Source organism: Panthera tigris, chromosome C2 (genome assembly GCF_018350195.1).
Source record: "Panthera tigris isolate Pti1 chromosome C2, P.tigris_Pti1_mat1.1, whole genome shotgun sequence".
In the NCBI taxonomy this organism is placed as follows: domain Eukaryota; kingdom Metazoa; phylum Chordata; class Mammalia; order Carnivora; family Felidae; genus Panthera; species Panthera tigris.
The window spans coordinates 131,831,376-131,859,211 of NC_056668.1; the positions used below are offsets into that span (position 1 = coordinate 131,831,376).

The 27,836-nt window shown below is 36.0% G+C and overlaps 1 protein-coding gene across 10 annotated transcripts in view; it reads right to left on the reverse strand.

Moving 5' to 3' along the window:
* The window catches only part of ANKRD28 (ankyrin repeat domain 28), a 196,541-nt gene that overhangs the window by 42,745 nt on the left and 125,960 nt on the right, over nucleotides 1-27,836 (reverse strand). For 6 of the 10 annotated variants that reach the window (XM_042956697.1, XM_042956698.1, XM_007087359.2 and 3 more), the window contains 6 exons: nucleotides 24,185-24,255; nucleotides 18,075-18,275; nucleotides 16,421-16,508; nucleotides 11,024-11,166; nucleotides 7,501-7,713; nucleotides 842-920 (listed from right to left, as the gene is read on the reverse strand). In XM_042956697.1, coding sequence (XP_042812631.1) covers nucleotides 842-920; nucleotides 7,501-7,713; nucleotides 11,024-11,166; nucleotides 16,421-16,508; nucleotides 18,075-18,275; nucleotides 24,185-24,255 — 795 coding nt within the window. The remainder of the gene's footprint in view (nucleotides 1-841; nucleotides 921-7,500; nucleotides 7,714-11,023; nucleotides 11,167-16,420; nucleotides 16,509-18,074; nucleotides 18,276-24,184; nucleotides 24,256-27,836) is intronic. The other 4 variants (XM_042956703.1, XM_042956704.1, XM_042956701.1 and 1 more) reach the window with 1 other exon arrangement.

Here is a 27,836-nt window from a genome sequence, read left to right on the forward strand (position 1 = left end):
CTATTCAAGCATAAACTAATGAATATAGAGATCTAACTAGAGTTCATTCATAGGACATTTATTGGGCCAGGCACTGCAGTTATAGATCTTACACTTAAAACAATTTTGTAAACTAAGCATACGTTTTTAACATTTTACAATGACAAAAGGGTTCTGGGGTCCAGTAAGTTTGGAAACCACTGTATTAAAACAAAAGTAAACATATTTCTTTAGAGCAAGACGTCAGAGCTTTAATGTGCAAACTTCATGTGTCATCAAGATTGCAAGCAATGCTTCAGGAATTATTTGATCATGAAACTACTACTTTTTCTTTGCAGAACCGTAACAGCTATTATTTTGAGAACTACTAACAGTTGCTTGGAACACGGCTTGGCAAACACTAAAGTAATGTACCGAAGAGTTTTTATTTAAAGGTTTAGCTTGGCTAGTGCTACTTCAAATGCAAAAGAATATAAATTCAGAAAATAAATGAAAATCCTAAAAATAGTTCAAAACATTCAAAGGGGGAAAAAAGATACATGCAACAGAGTTTTGTTAACGTGTAATACAAACTGCGATGGAAAGGCAAAGTCTTCTATTCAGCAATGCTTCAAAAAAGCCCACACTAACTGCTGGAGAAATTATATTTATAATTCAGGGGAAACAAAATGAAAACAAATGAAAAACAAATTGTGAAAGATAAATATACGTGGCATTTTGTACTCTTCATTATTTGATTTTCATAAGATCTGAAATCAAATATTAAAAATATATAGACTGTTATAACAATTCCACAATACCATTCATTTTGTGGATGTTTTTACTACATTTAAGAAAAAAAACAAACAGAAATACTTTTTACCACTCTGGATAATGGTTTGTGATCTGGAGAATCTACCGTGGAGGGCAGTCATGTGCAGTGGGGTTTTCCCATCCTTGCTCTGAAATAATCAAATAAAAGAGATTTAAAATTATTATTACATCTGTCATATGTAATCCTTAGTTTTATTCTGAATGTCCTCTCACATCTTTATTTTGTAAAACTATTACTCAAACATTAAGTTTAGTTCAAGCTTATGGAGGCAGAACAGTTCAAGCTGTTCAAAATTAGGCACTTTTAATTAATTTTTAAACATTTATTAAAAAAAATTTTTTTTAATGTTTATTTTTGAGATAGAGAGAGACAGAGCATGAACAGGGGAGGGTCAGAGAGAGAGGGAGATACAGAATCCAAGGCAGGCTCCAGGCTCTGAGCTGTCAGCACAGAGCCTGATGCAGGGCTTGAACTCACGGATGGTGAGATCATGACCTGAGCCGAAGCTGGACGCTTAACCGACTGAGCCACCCAGGTGCCCCTAAACATTTATCTTTGAGAGAGAGCATGTGCACATGAGCGAGCACGTGCAACATGGGGGAGGGGCAGAGATGGGGACAGAAGATCTGAAGTGGGCTCTGCACCAACAGAGAGAGACCAACGTGGGGCTCGAACTCCTGAACCATGAAATCATGACCTGAGCCAAAGTCAGATGCTCAATTGACTGAGCCATCTAGATGCCCCAAGAATTTTTTTTTAAGTACAGATATTATAAAGCACAAATATACAAAAAACCCTCAATACCGACCATTTATAAAAAGCTATGCATGGTAGATATGGTATAATCTTAATATCTTTCCTATTTCATAGGTGGGTAAACTGAAGCACAAGGATGTTAAATGATTCAACCAAGGTCACATAATCAGTAGTGGTACAGCTAGGATGTGTTTCCCACATTTCAAAAATTCACATTGCTACAATTCTTTCATTCTAAGAAATGCTAAATCCCTCCTCAACAAAGAAAAAAATGAATATCTGAATTAACTCCACCACTATAATTCATTTAGAATACTTTATTAATTTGGTCATAATTATTGATAATAAATAGCTTTTTTCTCAAATGACTTAAATTAATCAGACTGGCTGTGCATGTATGTATTTAATATTCAAGTTCTGAAATTCGAAAGGACTTTGTCAAAACATGCAATATGACTGTTACAAAGGAAAGAAAATATTTTGCAATTCCTAATCCCTCAGCAATACTCAGCATACTTTCTGTGTGCGTATGTATGTTTATATATATATATATATATATTTTTTTTTTTCTTCCAAACTGAAATGTGGCAAGTGTCCTAAGGTTACACTAAAATTGTATAATGCAGATCTCCTTAAGATATGCTCCTGTCATAATAATGGAGTGTTAGACGAACTTCATAATTACTTACATATATTTGATTCCATAATTTTATATTAATTTTTTCAAGCAAACAAGCCATCCAATTGGCAATTTATCTCAAAGAACCTTCAAACCTTTGCAGGCAGTGTGTGCACAGGAGGGAAAACAAAACAAAACAAGCAAGCAAACAAGGTAGGCTCTGGAGTCAATGACCTGTGCTGAATCCCAGTTCTCCAATTACCACAGCAAGATTTAGGAGAAACTGCCTACCGTCTTGAGCCCCCACTTCTCGACTGACAGTGGACACAAATTACCTCTACCTCATAGGTCTGTGGTACAGAATAAATAGAATAATCTTTGTAAAACACCCATATAACATACCAGTGTCTGTTATGTTTGGTGTTTTTATCAATGTACCAGTTGTTATTCTTTCAACCAGAAAAGAACAAAACAAAAAGTACAAAAGCATTTTAATAAAGGGATTCTAGTTTGTAGTATCTTTTCAAAATGTTCCCTATATAACATATCTTGATTTTTTAAAGTTTCTTTACTTTGAGAGAGAGACAGAGTGCGCGAGCAGGGGAGGGACAGAGAGAGAGGGAGAGAGTGAATCCCAAGCAGGCTCCGTGCTGTCAGCACAAGCTTGATGCAGAGCTTGATCTTACAACTGGGAGGATTAGGACCTGAGCCAAAATCAAGAGTTAGATGCTTAACTAAGCCACCTAAGCACCCCAACATATCTTAATTTTGTAATGTTAATTTTTACCTATAGACAGACATGTTTTAACAAAAGAAAAAAACAAAGTAAAAAAAAAAACAACAAACTAAACTGTAATATATATTTTGAATGCATAAAATGATGAACTTTGAAATATAGCTAACATTTACATAAATAGTAAGCACTATGTTCCAGGCAGTTTTATTTTTATTTATTTTTAATCTTTATTTATTTTTGAGAGTGAGAGCAGGAAAGGGACAGAGAGAGAGGGAGACACAGAATCTGAAACAGGCTCCAGGCTCTGAGCTGTCAGCACAGAGCCCGTTGTGGGGCTCAAACTCACAAAGCATTGAGATCATGACCTGAGCCTAAGTCCAGCGCTTAACCAACTGAACCATCCAGACGCCCCTGTTTCAGGCAGTTTTAAAATATTTCATATACATTAGTCATTTACTTCTCAAAACCCTATGAGTTACATACTACTGACCTGATTTTATAGGCCATGGGGTTAAGAAATGTAACAAGGTCTCATAGCTAGTATGCAGTCCTTTACTATATACTATAAGGCTATAAGTAGCACTGGATTAACATTTTTACTTTCTATATACTTACTGATTATAAAAAGTATTCCAAATATACTAAAAAAAAAAATTCAGATTACCAACTGAAAAGTCCACCATAAGCCATGTTAGGAAGGGGGAGGGCACATTTATTTCCCTCTGAATTGGGGAGACAATGGGTAAATTTCTTTTTTAAGTCACCTTAACTAATTTGAGAATCAAATTAGGAGTTTTAAACAAAAAATAAAGATCTACCAACATTCTAAGAGTTGGTTTCACAGGTGACCATAAACAGCAACAACAATAAGTAAGCCACACATACTACTTCCTAGATTTAAGTTTTAAATAAAATATTTGGGTATTTTATCTGACCAATATTTATTCTTAAGAATAAGGTTAAGTGGGAAGATACACATTTCAGTGATACAATCAACACAGTAGGGCTCATGTAAAGCAAGGTAAAAAAACCCGACCTATATTGCCTTTTAAACTCCATTCACTTTATGCAGTACTTTGAAAGACAGCCGATTTAAAAACTTATAAATGAATAACTGAATAATTTCAAGCTTAAATTCACATTCCAATTTCTAGTCATCCACAAGTTGATCAGGGACAGAAACACCAAAATGGAGAAAGAGATGACTTGATACAGAGAATATGAGGGCTACACCAAGTAGTATCTTTTATAATGTAAGGCAAGTGTCAAAGCCTTATTAGCTTCTTAATCAAGCAACAATTTGATAGGCACTATATTTGGCAATGATAGGAAACACAGGTGTCTGGAATGAAGATATATTCTTGAATGAATATACATTCTTATTGGTTGAAAGCACATAGCTATCAATAATTTTTATATAATTTCAGATCTGGAAGGTACCTTAGAAGTCATTAACAACATGGGAATTGTGTTCCAATGGAACTTAGCTAGAAGATAACTACACAATTGCATTTAAATGGGATGTCGTACATCCCTAGGCAAGATTAAGGCAACTTTTATGAAATCTATTTCTTTTTATCTTTTTTAACTTTTATTTATTTATTTTGGGGGGGAGGGACAGAGAGAGGGAGAGAGGGAATCCCAAGCAGGCTCTGTGCTGTCAGTGTGCAGCCCCATGCGGGTTTGATCACATGAACCGTGAGATCATGACCTGAGCCAAAACCAAGAGTCAGATACTGAATTGACTGAGCCACCCAGGTGCCCCTATGAAATCTATTTCTAAACCAACATCATAGGTTGTTGCCTTAAAATCTACTTAACCACCACATCTCAATTGCTTTCCTAAAAAATTCCCTTGTCGTGTATAAAATCCACCATTGGTTTTTTTCTAAATCAATAAAGAGGTAGCTTCAAATAGGACCACTGGTCTAAGCATTACACTGTAAATGAGCCTCATGTAGGACTAATTCTCATTTCTATATTTCAAAAGAAAACAGAGTTAAAACAAATCACAAATAGAGTTAAAACAAGAGTCAGCTACATAGGCAATGACGTATGAATCAAGTGATCTATCATCAAATTATATTCAATATTCATGTCTAAATGGCATTGTACAAATAAAAAGCTTAATTTTTACCCCTTAAAGACAGCACAACAGAAACTAAAACATGTGTCACAGCTAATGATATAGGTAAGCCATGATCCTTAATATTTCACACACAAAAGATAATTTAACTATAGTCACTTGATCATAAACAGATCTCATAGAGACTAAAAAAATTTGGTTGTGGGGCGCCTGGGCGGCTCAGTCAGTTAAGCACCCGACTTAGGCTCGAGGTCAGGATCTTACAGTTCATGAGTTTGAGCCCCACTTCGGGCTCTGTGCTGACAGCCCAGAGCCTGGAACCTGCTTCGGATTCTCTGTCTCCCTCTCTCTCTGCCCCTCCCCCACTTGTGCGCAAGCACGTGTGCGCGCGTTCTCTCTCAAAAATAAACAAACATTAAAAAAATTAAAAAAAAAAATCAGTTGTGATCTTTTGAGGAATCTTAAGACCTAATCTGTATTAAAAAATATTACTAGGCTTTTGAGGAAACAATTAACAAATTTCTTTCCTTCACAAATGTTTAAATATTGTTCTGGTCCCCAATTATCCAAACAGCAGGAATTCTTCAAACCAAAACAAGGAGTTCAAATTTATTATCAAAAATTTTTAGCAATTTTTTAGATGATTAAAAAAAACTTTAGTATGTAATATGACTGAGAACTGGAAACCTGAAACATATATTAGGTATTTTAAATTTAAGCATATAGGGGGCGCCTGGGTGGCTCAGTCGGTTAAGCATCTGACTCTTGACTTGGGCTCAGGTCACGATCTCCAGGTACATGAGTTGGAGCCCCATGTCTGGCTCTGTGCTGACAGCGCGGAGCCTGCTTGGGATTCTCTCTCTCCCTCTTTCCCGGCCCCTCCCCTGCTTGCTCTCTCTCAAAAATAGAAAAATAAACATTTAAAAAATAAAAATAAAAAATAAACCTAAGCATATATATAACAGGAGTTCTTTATGATACCTTATATCATATCCTTTCCTTCCTTAAGTATAGTACGCATAAATTTTGTCCTGTAGCTGAGAGGGTAATTTATAGAGCAAAGACCTAATTATATATGGACTTGCTACTATTGCAGCTGTCAGACAGGAAGTCAGTGGCATCACTAAAGGCTTATCTAAAGTTAAGAGACATAAGAAAATGGATTCTTTTCTCTACCAGTCTGAAAGACACTGGCTCATCATACCCACAAAAGATGAAATCTTAAGAAATTAAAGTTCTGAAAAACACATTTTAAGGTTAAATGTTTTCACTAATCTGAAACAGTTCAATTTTTTTTTGTGCTTTTCTTTTCTTCATAACACAAGATATGGACTGGCAAATACTCAAATAATGAACTGATGAATTAACACAGAATCAATGAAAATATCTTGGAAAAATCAAAATGATGATTACACATTATAAAGTAGTGATGTTCAAAACTGTGGCTGCATGTGGCTTCTCATAGAATTATATACTGACAGTACATTTATCGGGGCTCCAGAATTCTCACGTATTTCAAAATTCAAATGCTCATTCCTAAAAGTAACCGTAACCAAAAAACAAAAAACCAGCTATTCCTTACATGTAACACATTGATACTGGTCTTTCAATTTTTGTAAAATTGAAAAAAAAAAAATTGAAAACAGAAATGTTGAAAGATTACTGTGAACACTCATATACATAGCACCTAAATTCTATCACTAATATTCTACTATAAGCACATCATCATATACCAGTGTGTCCACCCTGCCATCTACCCAATTATTTCATGTTTTTCAAAAGTCGCAGGTATGTCTAAATAGGTTGGTATGCATATCATTAATTAGGGTTCAACATCAGCTTGGTGTGTTACCTCCTAAGGGAAAATTTATAAGCAATGAAGCACATAAATCTTAAATGTATTATTTCATGAGTTTTGACAAATGCTTACTTATATAATATAAAGCCTGTCAAAATATAGAATATTATCATCACCCTAGAAAGTTCTTCTATGTCCCTTTTTCATCAATCCCTCCTCACAGGGGCAACTGTTTTATTTCCACTACAGAATCTGGAACCCAATATAGATGGAATTTCATCTGTTCTAGAACTTCATATAAATGGGAATAATATGTATAGTCTTGTGTAAGGCTTTGACTCAGCATAATATTTTTTTTAATGTTTATTTATTTTTGACAGAGAGAGAGAAACAGAGCATGAGCAGGGGAGGGGCAGAGAGAGAGGGAGACAAGAATCCGAAGCAGGCTCCAGGCTCTGAGCTGTCAGCACAGAGTCTGATGTGGGGCTGGAACTCACAAACCGTGAGATCATGACCTGAGACGAAGTCAGACGCTCAACCAACTGAGCCACCCAGGCGCCCCGACTCAGCATAATATTTTTAAGATTCACCTGTGATCTTGTGTCTATCAGTATTTTGTTCCTTTTTATTGCCGAATGGTATTTGTTATCGATATTGTTTTAAACACCCAACTCCTAAATACTATAGTATGGATTCTGATTTTATTTCATACCTTCATATTGACATCAGCCCCATTGCCTACTAGAAGCTCTAAACACAACGCTCCATGTGTTGATGCAGCAGCAAAGTGCAAAGGAGTAAATCCTTTTTCATTCTTTTGATTTACATTAGCACCACAGTCTATAAGTTCATTCACTACAACATCTTGTCCATTATAGCAGGCTACATGAAGAGGTGTATTTCCATAGGCATTTGGTTCATTCATCTATTGGAAGAAAAAAAATCTCAATGTTATGAAGCAGTCTTGCTTCTTGCTTCAAGAATGAAGGTTATTTTAGCACTGTTGTGGTCGCAATCAAATTATTAAAGTGAGAAACAAGGATAAATACACAGATAAGGTTTATAATCCTAAAGTTCTTTTAAAATAATGAATATTCACAAAAGCATTTTGGTGTGAAATAGATTTTGTACATTCAAGGAATATAATTTATACATACAATGTCTGCTTCATGACAAAATTCAATGATTTTGAGAGAGAGATTTTAGGTAAACGAAAACTAAACGTATTTCTAAAAGCTTTCAAAGTAAGGTACAGTTGTAAGAGTTAAATCTAAGAATCATGACAAATTAATGCAAACTGAAAATTCTGAGATATACTGAATAACATGCATATTTTCAATCTTTTCACTTGAAGTTGTTAATGAAGATTAAGATTTTAAACAATGAGTGGCATCTTTTTCTACTTCATTTTTGCAACAAAGTTGGAGTCTAGATATTTTCCAGCCTTACATGTTGATGCTGTAATAAAATGAATGTGTTCAAACGAATATGCTCAATGTTGAGAAGTAATTCTTGCAGCTCAAGTTTCTTTTTCATTTTGTTTCTAATAAAATAGGTGAATACTTTATAGTTTTTTTTTTCGTTTTTTTTTTTGTTTTTTTAGAGACAGAAAGCATGTGAGATAGAAAGCATGTGAGCGGGGGACAAGGGCAGAGGGAGAGAGTAAGAATCTTAAGCAGGCTCCACACTCAGCCCAGAGCCTGATGGAGGCTTAATCCCATGACCCTGGGATCATGACTTGAGCTGAAATCAAGAGTTGGATGCTCAACCAACTGAGCCACCCAGGTGCCTCTCTATGGCTTTTGTGTAAAGAACCAGACCTTTGTCCAAAGAGATACCTGGCCTTTGCCCTTGTCTTCTGGGAGGTAATCTATGGCATACTTGATAGAAGGGTCCTTTATTTAGGGTGGGAGCTGGCTACACTGGATCTTAGAATAGGCTTGGCCACAGTCAATAGTGTAAGGGCAGGATCTGACCATGCCACATAAACCAACTGTGTCATTTGAGGAGAAGGGGGAGCTTTGGCGCTCTCTGTTATCAGTGGACTTGGAGACTGAAATCAACCATGTGGGTAATTGATCAACCAATCACACTTATGTAATGGAGCCCCAGTAAAATCTCTGAAAACAAAGCTATGGTGAGCTTTCCCGGTTGGCAAATACCATGAGCATATTCTCATATATTGATGCTAGGAGAGTAGGGAGTCCTAACTTCATCAGGAGAGAACAATGGAAGCTTTGTGTTTAGAATACTCCTGGGCCCAGCACTATGTGTCTGTTCCTTTGGCTAATCTTAATTTGTATCTTTTTGTGTAATAAACCATGGGTATAATAGTTTTCAGTAAATTTTTTGAATCCTAGTGAATTATCAAACCCGAAGGTAGTTCTGGGCAACACTCCAAACTTGTAGTTGGTTGGAAGTAAGGGTGGTCTTGTGTGGAGACTGTGCCCTCTAACTTTGAAGTTGGCCCCAACTTACCACAACTCTATTTTACATTTTCTTTTCTGAAATCTCTGGGAACAGAAACTGAAGGAAGTGAAAAAGGAACACACTTAACTTTGGTCAAAGTACCTAGATTTCATCACCAAAAGCTAAGACACATGGAATAGATTCCCCTGAGTCTCCAGAACTTTGAGAGATTGAATCTGTTGTTTTAAGTCCCTTACTTTATGGTAAATTGTTATGGCAGCCCTGGGAAACTAATAAATTATGCAATTGGAGGCCACATGTCACTAAACAGCTCTAAGTCTGACCACTTATTTTGAAGAATGCTGTCACCATGGTTTACAAATGTTATTTTACTGTCAATAAAAGAAATTTTAAAAACTGCACTAGAATGGATGTGAAACAGAGCTATAGAACTGCTGAGCTGAAATGAAACTTCTATCTGTTCGTACTCTACAGGACCCTACTTAACAACGTTAGGATTTTTGCAACTTCTCACAATCCTGACACATTTAGTAACTATTTGCTTGCTTCAGGCAGTGTTTCATATAATCCTTAAATTGAGTCTATTCAGCTCCACAATTCTGCCTCGCATTCTTTGTCCAACCAGACTACCATTTACCTTTTATTGTTTTTATAATTGATCTAAAACACCTCCCTCTGAGGCAAACCATAAGACCCTCTTAAATACTGAGAACAAACTGAGGGTTGATGGGGGAGAGGGGAAAGTGGGTGATGGGCATTGAGGAGGGCACCTGTTGGGATGAGCACTGGGTGTTGTATGGAAACCAATTTGACAATAAATTATATTTAATATTAAAAAAATAAATTTTATGTGAAACTAAAAAAAATAATAATAAAAAAATAAAACACCTCCCTCTGGCAGAGCCTAACCCTCTCTCTCCTTCTAATTTGTTCTTTAAAAAAAAAAAAAAATTATTTTCAAGAGAGAAAGAGCTTGAACAGGGGAGGGGCAGAGAGAGGCTGGGGACAGAGGATCTGAAGCAGGCTCCACAATGACAGCAACAAGCCTGACATGGGGCTTGAATTCACAAAATGTGAGATCATGACCTGACCCAAAGTCAGATGCTCAACCAACTGAGCCACCCAGGTGCTCCCTTCTAATTTGCTCTTTTTAATCTATTTTGAACAATCAGGTGAGTTTGTCAAAACTGTACCTAAAATAAATATACTAAGAGAGGTATATAAGCACAAGTGCTTAAAGGATGGCTTGTGAAAGTGACAGGCATTCTTAACTATCTCAATTCAGAAATCAAATATATTCTGATAAAGCAACAACCTTCCTAACCAAACAGATTTATACAGTAAGGAACACTTACAGTTGATGGGCAAGAAGCCTTGAGTTTTCCTGTCTAGCTCTTGCCATTATTTTGTAATGTGAACTGCTACATTTAATGGGAATACTAGACTAACTACTAAGCAAGTAAGACTAACAGTAGAGACCCAGCCATTTAGGAAAAATAATCCAGGTGTGTCTGATCTGCTCATTTCCATGGCTAAAATGGAGCTACAGGGCTTGAAATATGAAGCAGAAAAACCTGCATCGTCATTCCCCTTTGTAATGTACTTTACCTCTTAATATACTTTGACTAATTACATGATCAGATATTAGTGCACTATTATTATGTAAAGAACTATAAATATCTAATTAAAAGACAAATATTATTGTATAAAATTATCTTTTAAGTTTGAAATAAATTCTGCCAACAAGGTAATCACAAACATACAAAATGCCTCCTTCATTTATACTGCTCAATCTATATACCTACATCAACTCCAAGATCCAGAAGGTACTTGACCACGCTGATCATTCCACTAGAGGCTGCTGCATGAAGAGGTGTATAAGACTTCTTATCCTTGCATGTCACTTCAGCTCCATGTGCCACAAGTAATTTCACTACTTCGATGTGACCTGAAAATGTGTTTAAGAGAAAAAAATAAAAGCAGAGGAGCATATGGAAAATATGAAATATAATCGTGGATATCTTTTTAAAAAAGGTAAAAATGCAAATTAATAAATAATGCACAAGTCACCAATAAATCAAGTTATAACCAGAGAAAGGATGGAAGAAAAAGAAGTATTCAGATAATTTCGATAAATCTTGACAGCAGTAAGTAATTGAAAACTATTGTATTTATTATTTTATCCGGTGACAACCTTACAATCTATAACCCTCCGTTTGTCTAGATCTTGATTTCAAGGTTGTTTTAACACATTCGATTTTTTTTTTTTAAATGTTATTTACTTTTGTGTGTGTGTGTGTGTGTGTGCGCGAGAGAGAGAGAGAGAGAGAGAGAGAGAGAGAGAGCGCGCGCGAGCGCAAGCGGGCGAGAGGCAGGGAGAGGGAGACACAGAATCCAAAGCAGGCTCCAGGCTCCAAGCTGTCAGCACAGAGCCTGATGTGGGGCTAAAACCCACGAATCATGAGATCATAACCTGAACCGAAGTCGGACACTTAACCAACTAAGCCACCCAGGCACCCCAACACATTCAAGTTTTGAAGTTAGCTTTTTATGTCTGATATAACACATAAGTTTATGTTTCTCTGCCTTAGTGGAATCTTATACTTGAAAATCTGGGAGTGACATGGGTTTGGGTTTCTTTAAAATGTTACTCTTTAGAACATGTGGTTAAAGACTTCTTCTCCCCTATTACTTCCACCAGATGTCTTTAATCAACTTAGTTTGTTATTCACCTTTGTATCAATCAGGATAGGCTAGGTTATGTGTGCTGTGGTTAAAAATCAGTTCCCAAATCTCAGCGGTGTTTTATTTCTCATCATCACCATGATTGCTTGGCCAGAGGGCTCTGCTCAGTCACTCAAGGACCCAGGTTCATATAGCTGACACCACCTTGCATGTGGCCAGCCAGTACCAAAAGGAGGAATAGACTGCAGAATCTATCTTGAATCAGCAATTAACTGCTCTGGTCCAGAGGTGATGCTGCTATCAATTCACTAGTCAGAACTAGTACCAGGCCCCACCATACCAAACAAGGAGGCCAGGAAGGGGGACATGTATCCAGAAAGTAGGAGAACCACTATTCTCTTTTTATATCCCCTTGGTCTTTATCAGATTAGATTATACAGCGCTTTTTCCTCCTCCCATAATGCTTCCCATCCTTGTGCCTTTGTTCATGGGATTCCTTCATTGCATGGAATGTTCTGCTTGGATGTCTCTTTCCAAGGATTGTTACTAACCCTTGAAGGCCCACATCAGTTCCCATCTTCCCTGATCAACCCCGTTATCTCTCTTCCCTAGAAGCCTTATAAGCCAAAAGCACTACATACCTGTAAATACTATCTGATAAGTATATAATACCTTCTGATGGTTCTTAAACTTATATCATTATTTATTTAATTGCCTCTAATTACTTTTATGTATTAGCTTCCCAAATATATATTTTCAAAGGCAAAGCTATATTCCACAGGGCTGAGAACAGTGTTATAAACAAATAGGCACTCAAATATTTGTTAAATAAATTGTTCATGACACCATTTTTTTATATCCCTTCATAGGGAATGAATATGTAAAGTTAATAACTATAAAAATGAAGCTTTCAAACATAGGCCCCTCTTCCTTGACAAAATTAGGCCAGGTTATAAGATGCACAAAAATCAAGTAGATTTAATTGTTTATATGTAAATTACCAACTAAAGTGGATACTTTCAGCTATTTTTGCCCCCATCTCAATAAGAAATCTCTACCATATTTTTAGGAAAAAAACCAAAGGAATATCTATCAAATCATTAGGTGCCAAATCAAATGTAATTATCACATAAGAGTATCACCTGGCCCAAAGATCACTCACTACACATTACACCTTCTGATCTATGGCTCTAGAAAGATAGCTACTTGCATTTATTGTAATGTGTGAAAATCAGTACCTAGAAGCCTCACACATAAACATAGCTTTTCAACTGGGCAAATGCATATTATTCACTAATACACCAAAAAGAAACAAAGTTCTCTTGATGTTTAAGACTAAAAGGCTCATAATACTAACATACTAGAAAAACTGTTCAAAACCAAAACATCATTCATATAAATGGCACAGAACGTATTAATTGTGCATATAAACTAGTAGATTTCAGGAAGTATGAACTTCTCCTAACATCAATAAAACTTGAAAAGGGGCTACGCATAGGCAAATTTACAATTTTAAAACTGACAAATACTTATTTAAGCACATTTCAGAAATATGGATAAATTCCTTTAACTGAACCACTGAAAATATGAAAAAAGGGGCCTCTCCACAGCCAGTTTGAGGGTGATTTATTTAAAAGAAAAAAGGGAATAAAGTTCCAGAATGAAATAAATGATATTTGTTCTACCTACATTGTGGCCCTGGCCAGAACAAGTACGTGTCCTCCCTGTCAATTTATAGACTTATGCTACCAGGAAGACTAGATTTCATGTAATTTGTCTAGGTGTAGTTTTAGAAAATGGCATTCTTTGGACATGTATAGTATACATAATTTTACTTGAAAAATTCCCTGAATTTTTCTTTTGTTCATGACTGTGTAAAAATAAGGAAAATGAACTGTGATCAGAATTTCTAAGTCTTTATGAAAAGGAAAGGAAGGAGAAAAAAATACTATTTCATATTCATTCAAATTATGCACTGCTTTAAGAAGAAATTCGGGAATGAGTTGCTAATCAAGGTAATTAATATTTATTCAGTACTTTCTATGTCAAAGTCATCATGGTAAGGTGATTTGAGGTAGAACTTGGCTGAATATTGCTAAAAGTACTGAAAGCAACAGAAAAGATGAGTGTATAAAAGGGATATCAATGGAGGTTCACAGTCAGAGTGAACATAGGGTAGGGAGGGGGATATGATGAACTCTTCTGGGATAGAGATATTGTTGCCAAACACTGACACATAATTCAGTAACAGCATAGGGATAAATGGTAGAGCCTAAGAGAAGAGTAAGGGGAACTTCAACCAGGGATAGAAGTCCAGGGCAAACTGGAAGTTTGTGAGAAATAAATTATAAGAAGACTACATGTAATTTTAATGTCTCTTTCACAAATACTGACAGATTCTCTGAATATAACCCTAGTAGGGCCAAAGACCTGGACACGGGGCTTGTCTATGAGACCAGTCAATAGCTCCCTACTTTTACATGTTTAGCTCTCTTTAATCCTGAATGCTTAGAACAGCTGAACAGTTTTAGAAACTATGTGTCAACATTCTTCTTCTTCCATGCTGAAAGAGATAGGGAAAGGAGAATTATAAATCCCTGAATGTTTATGCTCAAAAATTAAATGAGGCCCAAGAAACACAGAATACCTTTTTTAATCCACAACTGGCCTGAAAAGTGACATTCAGTGCACCAAAGAAAACAAAGCTATCAAAGGAGGGCTCCTGAGATATACACACCCAGCTATTCTGGGAGCTCAATTAGAGGCAACCCACAAAATCTGCTGGCCTTCAATTTCATGAAAACAACTGGTTAGTTAAGTCTTAATTCTTTGGAGGTAAGAGGCCTGATGAATTCTGCTTCATGTTTAAATCCTTTAACATAAGGTGTACCAAATCATTCAGAATAGATGCTCCAAAACTATCTGGAAGGATAAGCTACAGAAGAATATTCAGAAAAGTCCCCAAGACTTAAAATATGAAAAATATACAGGCTGTGAGGAAGGGACTTCCGGATGCTACAGGAGACGGGCTTCTGGATGTTTTACTTTCAAGTTACAGAAGAAAACTGCCCATGATATAACTAGAGGCATGAATCTCTGGTGTGAGAGAAATACCAGAAGCCCAAATGTTCAGCATCTGGCTTTCAAAACGGGGACATCCGACAAGGATATTAACCTTCAAGAACCTTCATTTTTGATCATTCCTTATACTCACACTAAAGGTCAGACTTGCAATTCACTATGGATTCTGCTGCTTTTGGTTTTTTCTACTACAGGCAAAAAATGCTGGACCTTGGGGTTATCTACACAACTGGTTTGAGCTCATTTATTTTCTTCCAATGTCATATTTTACAATTTTATATAGTTTTAAAAATTAATAATCTTCCATCAAATCATCCTTTAATTTTTTATTTTTATGTCAGAAACAGGAAAAGACAAAACCAAGAGCAGGGAGTCCTGAGGATAAGCTATGCCTATAAGAAGGGTGGCCAGCTAAATGTCTTTGTAATTAGGTAGTATGCATGGCAAATCAGGGAATGACTCTAGTATTACACATAAGGTGTCAATCCATATGTGATTTTTCTTAAGCCAGAGGAGCCAAAATAGCAGAAGGAGAATTATAACCTTTGGCAGGGAAGAGAAAAAATTCTGAGGCTCCATCGCTACAAAGGGAGGAAGAGTTCTTTCAGTTTTATTTTGAGAAACTTGAAAAATGAATGTCTATATCCAGCTCTTCCTCCCAGAGGTACAACCCTAGCCTTGTAGGACTTGCAAGGTTCGTGGCAGGTTGTACTTCCTCCATACTTAGAGATTTACTTCCACCTGCATGGTTTTAGCACCCACAAGCCTGTTCTTTTTGTGCACTTAAAAATATCTTGAGGTAGGCTCAAGATCTGCCTGCACTCTAGCTGTCCAAGTCACCTTAAGAACCAATTAATGTTTCTGTTAGTACTCTGGTTGCCTGGTTTTGGGTAGTCTACCCCAAGACTGTTTTCCCACGAGCTCTGTCAGGTTGTAGGGTGCAATTTTGCAAATCCCAAGATTTTTCAAGAACATATACATGTCACAGCAGAAAAGCCTACACTCTAAGCCTTAGTTTCTTTCTGTGAAATTACTGTTCTAGAAATCAAACACGATGTTGCCTATTCAACCTAGTGGCCCAAAATAATAGGCTTCTTAAAGCATCTTCATAACTTCTATCTTAATATTCCCATGAAAACAAGGATGGATATAAGAATGGGCTTCTAGTAAACCACCAACTAAGATTATGCTTCCCAGACTTGTGTCTAGGATGTCTCTCCCTTTAAAAGTAAACAGAATTATTTTCAAACAGCTTTAAGAAAACTGGACCTGACATGTCCCCCACTACCAGGCTGGGTCCACTTGGGCAGCAAATTTAGATATGGTGTAACTTCTCACTATCCTTAAAAACAGATGTTATACCAAATGCAAGAACTAAAATGTACAAATTTTCCTGAATACATAATGTCAAAAAATGAAACTTAAAACATACATACCCATATATGCTGCCCAATGAATTGCCCGTCTATCTTTCTTGTCAAAAGCATTAATATTGGCACCTCTAGACAAGAGTAGTTTGACCATCTGTAATAAGAATAAACACAGTTTCATCAAAATTCAGTAGAAGAACTGTTCATGAATATCCCTTATGATGACTACTCATCTCAATCTCTGTGGCACTGAATTTGTGTTGTAGACTAAACAGTGAAGACCCTTTAACATAATTCAATAAATAATAGGACAAAATATGAAAAAAAGATTTACAGTGCACGTTACTGAAGTCAGGCATCAGTATCTTTTAAAGATGCTCTTTTGTGTCCTGTCCCGGTATTTTATGAACAAAGAAGTACAAATATGGGAAGTCTAAAGGTGGAATATTTAACAACAGGTTTTATTTCTTTTAATAGCCCAAAGTGCTGTTAAGATGTAAAGTGCATTCTTATCCCAGAAATGTCTTAAATTTAATTCAAACACAAACGTAGTATCTATAATACGGTTAGATCCAAAGGTCACTGGGTAGTCTACTTACCTCATGATGTAGTACCTCACAGATTTCTATTCTGTCTAACCATATTTATGATAAGTTTCCCCACAGGAAAGGGCATTCCATGTTCCAAAAAAGGGGATGTATCTTGTGACCTTAACTGCAGTGAAGGCAAGGATTCTTTACGTTGCAAAAACAGAGAAACAGTGAAAACAACACTGCAGCCACTAGCACTCAGGCATGGAATCTTGGGAATGTCCCTTTATCTCTGAGTTTCTGTGTCTGCAACAAAAATGAAGGATGGGCAAGCTGGCCTCAAAGGTTTTTTTGTTACTCTGTCTTTCCTTCTTTACTAAGTCTTTTATGTACACATAAACCTTACTCTTTACCATAACAATATCTAACATGAAGCAATGATTGTTGTAGAAGATAACTAAATATTGGGGTGCCTGGGTGGCTCAGTCAGCTAAGTGTCCACCTTCAGCTCACATCATGACCTCATGGTTCGTGAGTTCAAGCCCTGCGTCGGGTTCTGTGCTGACAGCTTGGAGCCTGGAGCCTGCTTCAGATTCTGTGTCTCCCTCTCTCTCTGCCCCTTCCCGGTTTGTGCTTACTCTCTCTCTCTCTCTCTCTCTCTCTCTCTCAAGAAAAAAAGAGAAAGAAAAGAAAACTAAATATTAATTTTCTTAAATTATTTCCTTTCATGGTCTGTTATCAAAGAATTCTTGACTAAACATTGATAATAAATAAGAAAATATTTTCTAATCTCTGTTTTCCTTTTTTACTGTCTTTCTGGGAGCAAAATGAAACTGCTCTATCTTTCTGGATTATTTTTTCCACAATGCCAGAACATACTTTTCACATTGTGTTTAGCTGGCAGTGCTCTCCTTCATCTTCTGTTGTCCTTTGACCATGAAATTCAAGTGTATAGGGCTATATCTGATACGTAAACTTCAAAATTTGAGAATGTTGTGTCACAAATTTTATCATGAAAAGAAGTTGAGGGTTTGCTAAAGGCAAAATTAGACAAAAATGAGCAAGACGGATATTTCTGTTTGCTACTACCATGGATTGAGTGGCTAAAAAGGGCAAGTTCATTAATAATTAGACTGGTGAGTGGGAGGATGATGGGAGAGAGAATCACTGTCTAACTGAACACTACCTACCTCACCATGTCCACTAAAAGCTGCATGATGTAATGCGGTCCTCCCCGCTCGATCAGACACGTTTACATTACTTAGAAGAGGTACCAAAGCTTCAGCACACTTTACAGCTTTATTAGCAGCAGCGATGTGTAAAGGGGTTTGCCAATTTTTGTCTCGAGCATTAACATCTGCAGAATGCTTCAAAAGTACCTGCACTGCTTCCTAAAACATATGAAGGTAAAAGTTACAAAAGACAAATGGGTTAACAGTTTTAGAAATTATATATATATATATATAATATATACATATTATATATATTAAGGAATCATATATATAACTTATATATGTAATATATATATATATAAAATTTAATTCAAGGTTTATATATGTAATATATATATTACATATATAAATTATATATATTAAGGAATTAAAATTTCCTAAGGAAATAAAAAGTCTGGCAGAACCTGCTATAAATGAGTCGGATTTATTCAAGAAAATAAAATATTCTGAACTAAAGGCAGTACTACTCAGAGCCATTATAAAATGCAATGAGATAAAACATTGCCCTTTTCTGTTGTCCAATTAAAGGCATACCAACATTAAAATGTGCAAGAAATACTAACAAATATTCTTTAAAAACATTCATCAGTTCTCATTTTTCTAGATGGCAAGATACAATTAATTTGTACTCTAAATAGTTTTAAAGAGAATTATTACTTTGACAATAAATACATAAAAATTTAAAACATACTGTCTCCCAAATTAATATACACGTTGTATTTTATAAAAGGAGAAATCACTATGATCTGGAGAGAAACAGACGAACAGGTAAATAAAGAAACAGATGCTGTGATGCTAACTGGTGAGAAAGTTAACAGGCAATTTAAGAGTTTAGTATCCAAAGGGATTTGTCTTCCAGAAACACAAGGAAAACTTCACAACACATCTATAAATTGGCCTCATGGCTAGATACTAAGGAATCCAGTATGCAATCTACAGTAAGCAATATAGTCAGAACTAAACTTAGCAAGAAGTTTTTCCTTGTAGTAATAATCCTATCTTTGGCAGATGAATGACAAACTATGTATGAAATAAAAAGGCCCAGAACAGAAATCATCTCAGTTCATTTACCAGGTATAACTATTTAAGTCTAGTAATAATGACCCTTGGTTTTCTTAAAAAAAAAAAAAAAAAAGTACATGAAAAGTGTTCGAAAGTGTCAAAATAACTAAGTAGCGAGGAAGGCTAAACAAAATACTATCATCTCTGATTCACACATAGCTTTCAAAGCCTTTCAAATAAAAAGTAATCAGAACTGTCTGAAATATGGGAAACAGCATAAATACTTATTAACAGGACTGACAAAGGCTAGAGAGAGACCCAGTAACCTTATCAATCTGCTAAGGAAGTCAGCCAGTCATATACATGTATATGTGCGTATATATATGTATAGGCCTACTCTAGACCCCACAATTCCACTCGTTATCTGCCCAACAGAAATTTAAAAAGACCCATCCAAGAATGTCCACAGTAGTTTTATTCAGAAGAGCCACAAACCAGAAATGCAGACAGCCATTAACAGGAAAATGGATAAACTATTGTACATCCATATAGTGAAATACTCTTCAGCAATAAAAGGAATGAACATTCAATTCACGTAATATGGAAGACTCTCAAAAATATTAAGTTGGGGGCCCTGATTGACTCAGTCAGTTAAGTGTCTCTTGGTTTTGGCTTAGGTCATTATCTCAACAGTTAGTGAGATCAAGCCCTGAGTTGGGCTCTGCACTGACAGCACAGAGACTGCTTGAGATTCTATCTCTTTCTCTCTCTTTCTGCTCCCCTGCTCTCAAAAAACAAACAAACACCCAAAACCAAAAGACAACCAACAACAACAAAACTTAAAAAAGTATTAAGTTGAACAAAAGAAGTCAAGATACAAGAGTACATACCATATGGTTCCATTTTTATAAAGCTCTAGAATAAGCAAAATTATTCTATGGTGGAAGAAATCAGAACAGTGGTTGCCTCGGGGACAGGGAAGACTGACTAGAAAGGGACATGAGGTAACTTGCTGGAGTGATGGAAATCTTCCATATCTTGATTGGGAAAAAAGGTTACATGAGTGGATACATGTGTCCAAACCCAAGACTACACATGTGTTCATTTACTGTAAATTATACTTCAATGAAAAAAAAGGAGTATAAAGAAAAGGATACAGACAGGAAGTGGTACAAACACACCATCAGGATTCTCCAACTCAAGAAGGGTATATTGTGATTTGGAGGATAAAACTAACATTATCCTGGGAAATGTTAGTAGACATGTTGATGGATGTACTAGAAAATAATTAAAAACAAAATGAATTTATAATTGGATTAAGTTAGGCAAACAGTGGGAATAAGTGCCAGGCTTCCCTTATTCATTCCCACTCTGGAATTCACAGTGTATACTTCTGAAAAGTATGGAGAATATTTATGTTCCATTAGCAAGAAATAGAAAAATCAAAACTATTTTTTTGTTTTGCTGAAAAACAAGAATAAATCCAGTTAATGGTAGGTGAGGGTGGGTAAGACGGCACCTAAGAAACGCTATAAACATAGTTACCAAGATCCTAGAATCAAGACAGACCAAAGTTTGAACAAGGGGTTCACTGCTATGGACCGAATTGTGTTCCCCCACAATTCATATGTTGAAGCCCTAACCTCCCAGTGTGACTATATTTGGAGACAGTGTCTTTGGGAGGTAATTGAAGTTAAATGAGATCATAAGGGAGGCAACCTGATCTGATACTTTAGAAGAAGAGAAGTGAGAAAGATCCCCCCCCCTCTTTCTCTTTACCATGTGAAGATACAGTAAGAAGTAGCAGTTTGCAAAGCCCAGAAGATAGCCCTCATTAGAAACTCTGCTGGACCTTGATCTGGGACTTCCAGCCTCCAGACTATGAGAAAACAAATTTCTGTTGTTATGCCACACAGTCAATAATATTTTGTTATGGCAACCCAAGCTGACTAACGTATCCACCATTTATCATTCACAATAGGAGGTCAGATCACAATAGCAGTAATCTTTGAAAATTCAGAAAAAAACAAATCGCTACAGACTGGAGGGAGACACTAAACCATACCAAATGCGGATTTCTAGAAATTACAATCAATAAGCCTGTTGTCAGAACTAGTAAAACTCTAGATCATATTATCAGCACATTATAAGTATTTAGAAAATAATATAGGAATAATAAAAGGTATATACGGTTCCACTAATGATAAATATTACCATAGCAACCTTAATTCCAATTTTTCCATTATTAGAGGCTATGTATGTGTAAGAAATACTCCAGGTGTGCCTTGACTTTAAAAAATCAGCTAAGTAGGGCGCTCGGGTGGCTCAGTCGATTAAGCAACCGACTTTAGCTCAGGTCATTATCTCATGGTCCATGGGTTTAAACTCCGTGTTGGACTCTGTGCTGACAGCTCAGAGCCTGGAGCCTGCTTTAGATTCTCTCTCTCTCTCTCTCTCTCTCTCTCTCTCTCTCTCTCTCTGCTCCTTCCCTTTTCATGCTCTGTATCTCTCTCTCTCTCTCTCAAAAATAAACAAACATTAAAAAAAATTTTTTTAAGAAAAAACTCAGCTAAATATCCTATGACACAGATTTTAATAAAATTATGACATATGGGGTGATGACAAAAGGTTAAATAATTTTATCCAAAGAGTATTTATTCATTGCTTGGGGTCCACCTAGAAGAGTTTCTACAGCACTAGCTGTCCGTGGCTCTACCTTTTTAAAAGCAATTGTTACCAATGATTTGAAGTCAGGCATGGGAAAAAGAAGGGCTAACACATTCGCAAATAAACGTAATAGTGGGAGGGACTGCTAATATCTCATGTGATAATATAAACTTGGGGTCTTGACAGAACTAAGATGTAATTCCTAAAGTTAAAAAAGTAAATGTATATCTTCCAGAGGATTTAGCAGTGTGATGTGGCTTCTTAAAAAAAACAAGCTAAAAAAAACCAAAACAAGAACACACAAAAAGCCCTAATACTCAGTAATCAATTTATTCAGAAGAATACTCAGCATTGAGAGAGCTAAATTGTATGCTCCGACTTGAAGAATGGCAGTCACAAATCACCACTGGAGATGAGATGAGTCAGCCAGCCAATACGATGAGGTGTGTGGAAGCCATGTCACTGAGGGAGAGTGAGGAGTTTAGGATTTGTAACCCAAAGCAGCCTTTCTCAACCCAGGTAAAGTGCAGGAATTAAGCACTAAGGCATCCTCTTTGTGATGAATTAACTTCTCCACTATGTTCTATGATGGTGTTAGTTTCCAAAGGCCTTGGAGGATTGGCACCCTCTTTAGGGCTTTCTTCTCTCACAGTACTTCAAAAACATAAACCAAAGCTGCCTAAAATTTTGTCTTTTCCATACCCTTCTGTGGCTATATTTCCTTATTCAATGAAATTAAGTACAGCACTCTTTTGCTCTCAGGATATAGTAGAAAAAATGAAAAGAACATGGGTGCAACTGGTATTCTTGACTAGGTTTCCTACAAAAGAATACTACTACACAGCCCAGTAATTTTTAGGCTGAAAGCATACTCAAGAAACTTATTAAGATCACTGCTTTCTAACCTACAGCTTGCCTGTAAGTTCAGGCTAAGTACATAGTTTTAAAAAATCAGCTGTTAATCTTTGGGCGGAACCTGCTACCTTCCTCTAATATTAATTATCTTAAGAATTTCTGGTCTGTTTTAATTATCTTAAGAATTTCTGGTCTGTTTTACAATCTCTACAAATATGCAAAGTGTCCCTTATGACTTAATTTGGCAAAACTCCATTAATTTTAATAATCATATTCCCAAGGGTCATACTAAAAACTGGATAGGTATGACTAACTCATTAATAGGTCCCAATGACAGTAATGTTTATCTTCCTTAACTGCCTTGTTTACAGAAACTCTTTATAAGAGGGCTAACCACAAACTTAACATTACCAAGGAATTTCAGAATTCAAAATATTTTGGTTAATGTCTTAGTTTTCATGATAATCCCCAGATCTGCCTAAGATCACAGAGCTAGAAAGTGGCAAGTGATATCTGTAGCCAGTTTCTCCAGATCCAAGTTGCACATTCCAGCAGCTACAGCACATCACAGACCCAGATGTGGTAAGATGTGCTCCAGTGCACCACCCACGGTTCTCTCCCTCCCGTTCCTCCCAACTAGGAGGCTACAGCTAACAGACTGCCGCAGTCACGTTGCAGGGTTTGAAATCCCTCCCAGCCGCTCACCCTCTACTTCTCTTCACTTGTTTAATTCGTGTTCTGGGTTCAAGATGTAGTTCATAATGAGAAATACAAAGAAAAGTGAAGAGATAAGAGTTCTTTGGACACAATGCATTTTTAAAATGCACCGAATACATTTTAGAAAGAGTAAAATGACAGAAAAAAGAGGGTCTAGGTTTTCATCCCATTTCTGCTACTCAAAAGTTGAGTGGTTTCTGGCAAATGATGAACTACAATTCCCTCAAAATATCTATCCTACAAGGATGTCATGAGGACTAGAAGTATGAAAAACATAAAAATGAATGTTCTCCAAAAATGTCAGTTATCTTGAAGAGTAAATAGTATAGGGTTACAAATAAGAAGAAGCTGTTCTTCCCCATAAGACACCTAGAATTGTTAGGTTATATATTTAGAACTGGTAAAATGTGAGATCGAGCAATGTTTTTGAAGCTAATTTCAGTGTTTAACCAAACAATACTTCAATGAATCGTTATATACTGCTGAGATTATTTCTTGATTACACTCAGCAGAACCTCTGCAGCCTGTCCAGTAGAGATATGATTGAGGAGGATTTTATAAGATAACAAATAATTTCTCTTGTAGGACATATACAAGGAGGGTTTTCTATTCTTTGCTATTTCAGACTCTTCAAGAGACCTTAGTCACAAAAGAGAAATGGGGAACACTTAACTTGGTTTGTACAAATTCTAAAGTCAAATAACCAATCTAGGTATTTTCAGTTGCTTTTTCCTACTTGTGAAAACACAGAATTTTAATATGGGCTCACAGGCAGGCCTACTATAATGTTTTTATATATGATGTATTTACTAAGAGAAATTTCATACCTCACTACAAGATGCAACTGCTCTGTGTAAAGGTGTCAACCATTTGCTGTCTTTGGCATTAACTCTAGCTCCTGCAACAAGAAGAAAAAAATAAATTGAAATATTTTACATAAAATATTTTAAATAAATTTCCTGAAATATTAGTTATATATAGTCCAAATTGGGTAAGTAACAACTGAAAAAGTAGTACTTCATTTTTTTATACTTTCTGCTAATAAATTACCATTAAATCACAAAACAAAATTCTCCAATAAGGTATTAGCTCTTTTTATTAAAAATAAAAGAAACATCCTTTTATATATAGACTAGAAAAGCACCTTTATACAGAGCATATTAAAGTAAAAATAAGATCCCATTTTAAATCGTGTCTTAAAAAAGTCAAATACTTAATAAGAATACTCCTATCTAAAACGCAGACCATTACAAAGTCTTCATTACATTTCTTTACTAGGAATCTATCATGGTATAAAGCAATATAATATCAAAATAGTTCTTCAATGAGGATAAAAACTGCATTGGGTATTCCTGTGTAAAATGGATACAATGGCTACCGACTTAAGGAAAAAAAACTGAGAAAGAAATGAATGAACCCACATGTCTTTCTGGGTTACACCTAAAGGTTTAAATAATTACAAAAATATCAACTACGTACAGTTACTTAAAAATCATTGCTGGGGCACCTGGGTGGCTCAGTCGGTTAAGCATCAGACTTGGTCTCAGGTCATGATCTCACAGTTTGTGAGTTCGATCGAGCCCTGTGTCGGGTTCTGTGCTGACAGCTCAGAGCCTGGAGCCTGCTTCAGATTCTATCTCCTCTCTGCCCCTCCCCTACTCACACACTGTCTCTCTTTCTCTCTCTCAAATATAAATCAATGTTAAAAAAATTATAAAAAGTCACTGGCAATGGATAAAAATTATCCTTAATAGAATATAAATACATTTAGTGAGACCAAAAAAAAAAAAAAAAAAAAGGAGGGAAAAATCTATTGGCTATATAAAATCCACTGATTTTGTACCTAAATCCCAACCAAACAGAAGCAGCAACCAAACTGTAGCATCAGTGTATATCTAAGTAAAAACACACAGCCCCAGCTCTTAAAAGTGTAGAAGGACTGGCAATAGGTCCTACACTATAAACAATCCTATATTTATATCCAAGATCATTACTAGCTAGTAAGAAAGGCCTTTAGATATCTAGTCCAAACTCCTTATTTTCTAGATGATGAAACACAGGTACAGTGGATAGCTTAACATCAAAGTATAGTAGAACCAAGGCTAAATTCAGATGTCTAATGTTTACACTGTATGTTTTGAGTGTGAGGTTCCAGGGAATAATCAAGTGCAGTGACTCGAAGTTACAGCTCTAATAACTACTAGCTATGGGTTCCTAACTAGCTGTGTGATCCCTCTCAACCTGTTTCTTCATCTATAAAGCAGATCTCCTAATACCTTGTTACAAAGATTAACATGATAAACACACAATACATGTTTATTAGAATAGATTTAAAAGTCTTGAATGTGAGAGAAAAATGAAATGAAATGTAAGTGTATAAAACCATCCACAAATGTAAGAAGTTGAAATTCTGAGAGTAGCTAAACTCTGAGCAGTGACAGTGAGGACACTGAAAGAATCAAGAACCAACATGAGAGCTTTTCATGATTGTTCAGTTAGGCTTTGGGTGAAAGACAGGGGCTCAGCAAAATGAAGAACAGCTACAGAGAGTAGTATAATATTCATGTAATAAACATCTGAACACCATCTGCTAGGCTCTTGGGAGACCAAAATGGTTAAAACACAGACTGCCTGAGTACAATAAAGTCAGCATTTATTTTGTGTAAGATCATCATCAAAAATCATCATGTAGATAGTGCAAACATTTTAAATGTTTACTGGTTAGGAGGTTAGAGTCCTTAGAGACAATAAAGGGGCAGTATAGAAGCTAGGCTTCTTCATTCTCCCATTTATCTGGTTGGAATTTCAATTCTTCTCCATTATCCTTGTACCTCTCTCTACAATTTTTTATTTATGTGTATAGTTGAAAGGCAAGAATTGGCTTTAAAGCCTCAAAGGTAGTGACACACTCAGAAAAGACAATTACTCTGGACAAAGGCAGAAAAGAATGAGGCCTGATTATGGATCTTCAGCAAATGGGAAGGGTCAAAAGTCTGGTTGCAGATATTAATTAACAAGGAAATAGAATGTGGCTGTCATGAAAAATGAGAAGAATCTTTATGTGCTGATAAAGATCTGAGAAATAAAAAGTGAAAAAAGCAGTGAGAACTGTTAGAATAATATTCTTTAATTTTATGTAGAAAATGGAAGAGATAAGTATCTACGGAAAAGATAAATATCTATATTCATATTTGCTTTATATGCAGAAGGAAACTCTGGAGGAACACTAAGACATTAATAACAGTGGTTGCCTATACATTTGTGTAGGTGGTGGGGTACAATGAGAACTGTGTGATAGAGGACTGGGGTAGAAAGGCAACTTCACTGTACCACATACCTTTAAATATATATTTAAAATTTTTAAAATAAAATTGAAATACGACTTACTTAAAAAAAAAAATGTACTGAAGAAGGAATAAAAGGAATGGCCATAAAAAATTCCAAGAATTTGGCTTCAAGTGCTTCAAATTGGAAAGTAACTAGGAAGAAAGTAAAGATAGTTTTGTCTTTCTTTGGAACAGTTATCACATACATAGTTGAAGGACGAAAATCCAATTTTCATGGCCATTTGTCAGCCCAAAGTAAAAGACTCTGCTGGTACCATTTTTCCACTTTAAGTTATGATAATTAAGTAGTCTTTCTTTCTCTTCACTTATTTTTTTTTAATGTTTTTTTTAATGTTTATTTAATGTTTCTCTTTGAGAGAGAGAAAGAGGGAGAGAGAGTAAGGGAGAGGCAGAGAGAGAGGGAGACACAGAATCTGAAGCAGGCTCTGAGTTGCCAGCACAGAGCCTGATGTGGAGTGTGAACCTACAAACTGTGAGATCATGACCTGAGCCAGTCTGACTCTTAACTGATTGAGCCACTCAGGTGCCCCATCTCTTCACTTTTAATAACAAATTTTATTGTTTTTATTATTTTTTAAATGTTTATTTTTGAGAGAGAGAACGTGAGCGGGGGAGAAGCATAGAGAGGGAGACACAGAATTGGAAGCAGGCTCCAGGCTCTGAGCTGTCAGCACAGATCCTGATGTGGGGCTCAAACTCATGAACTGTGAGATCATGACCTGCGAGGCAAATTCGGACACTTAATCGACTGAGCCACCCAGGTGCCTCATAATAACAAATTCAAAGTTAATTTATCAAAAAACATGAGTGACTGTAACAATCCACTGATAGTTTACCGAGGATACAAAATACTACTACTTGCTATTAATGTAACAGGCAACTTGATTAAAAAATCTGGCTTGTTCTTTGTAGATTCTAAAGATAGTTATCTGAAGGAAGAGGAGCACCATAGGATTTTAGACATCTGATCGTATCTTTTTCAGAAGACACTCATCTTTTGTTTAAACCATGTGTTTCTTCTAATAGCATTAATCAAATGTCTTAATTCCCTGGAAATTAAAAGTCAAGTAGATGAGAAATGGTTGAACTACTTCTAAGGACACCAACAGAACAAATATCTCGCCTGCCCACA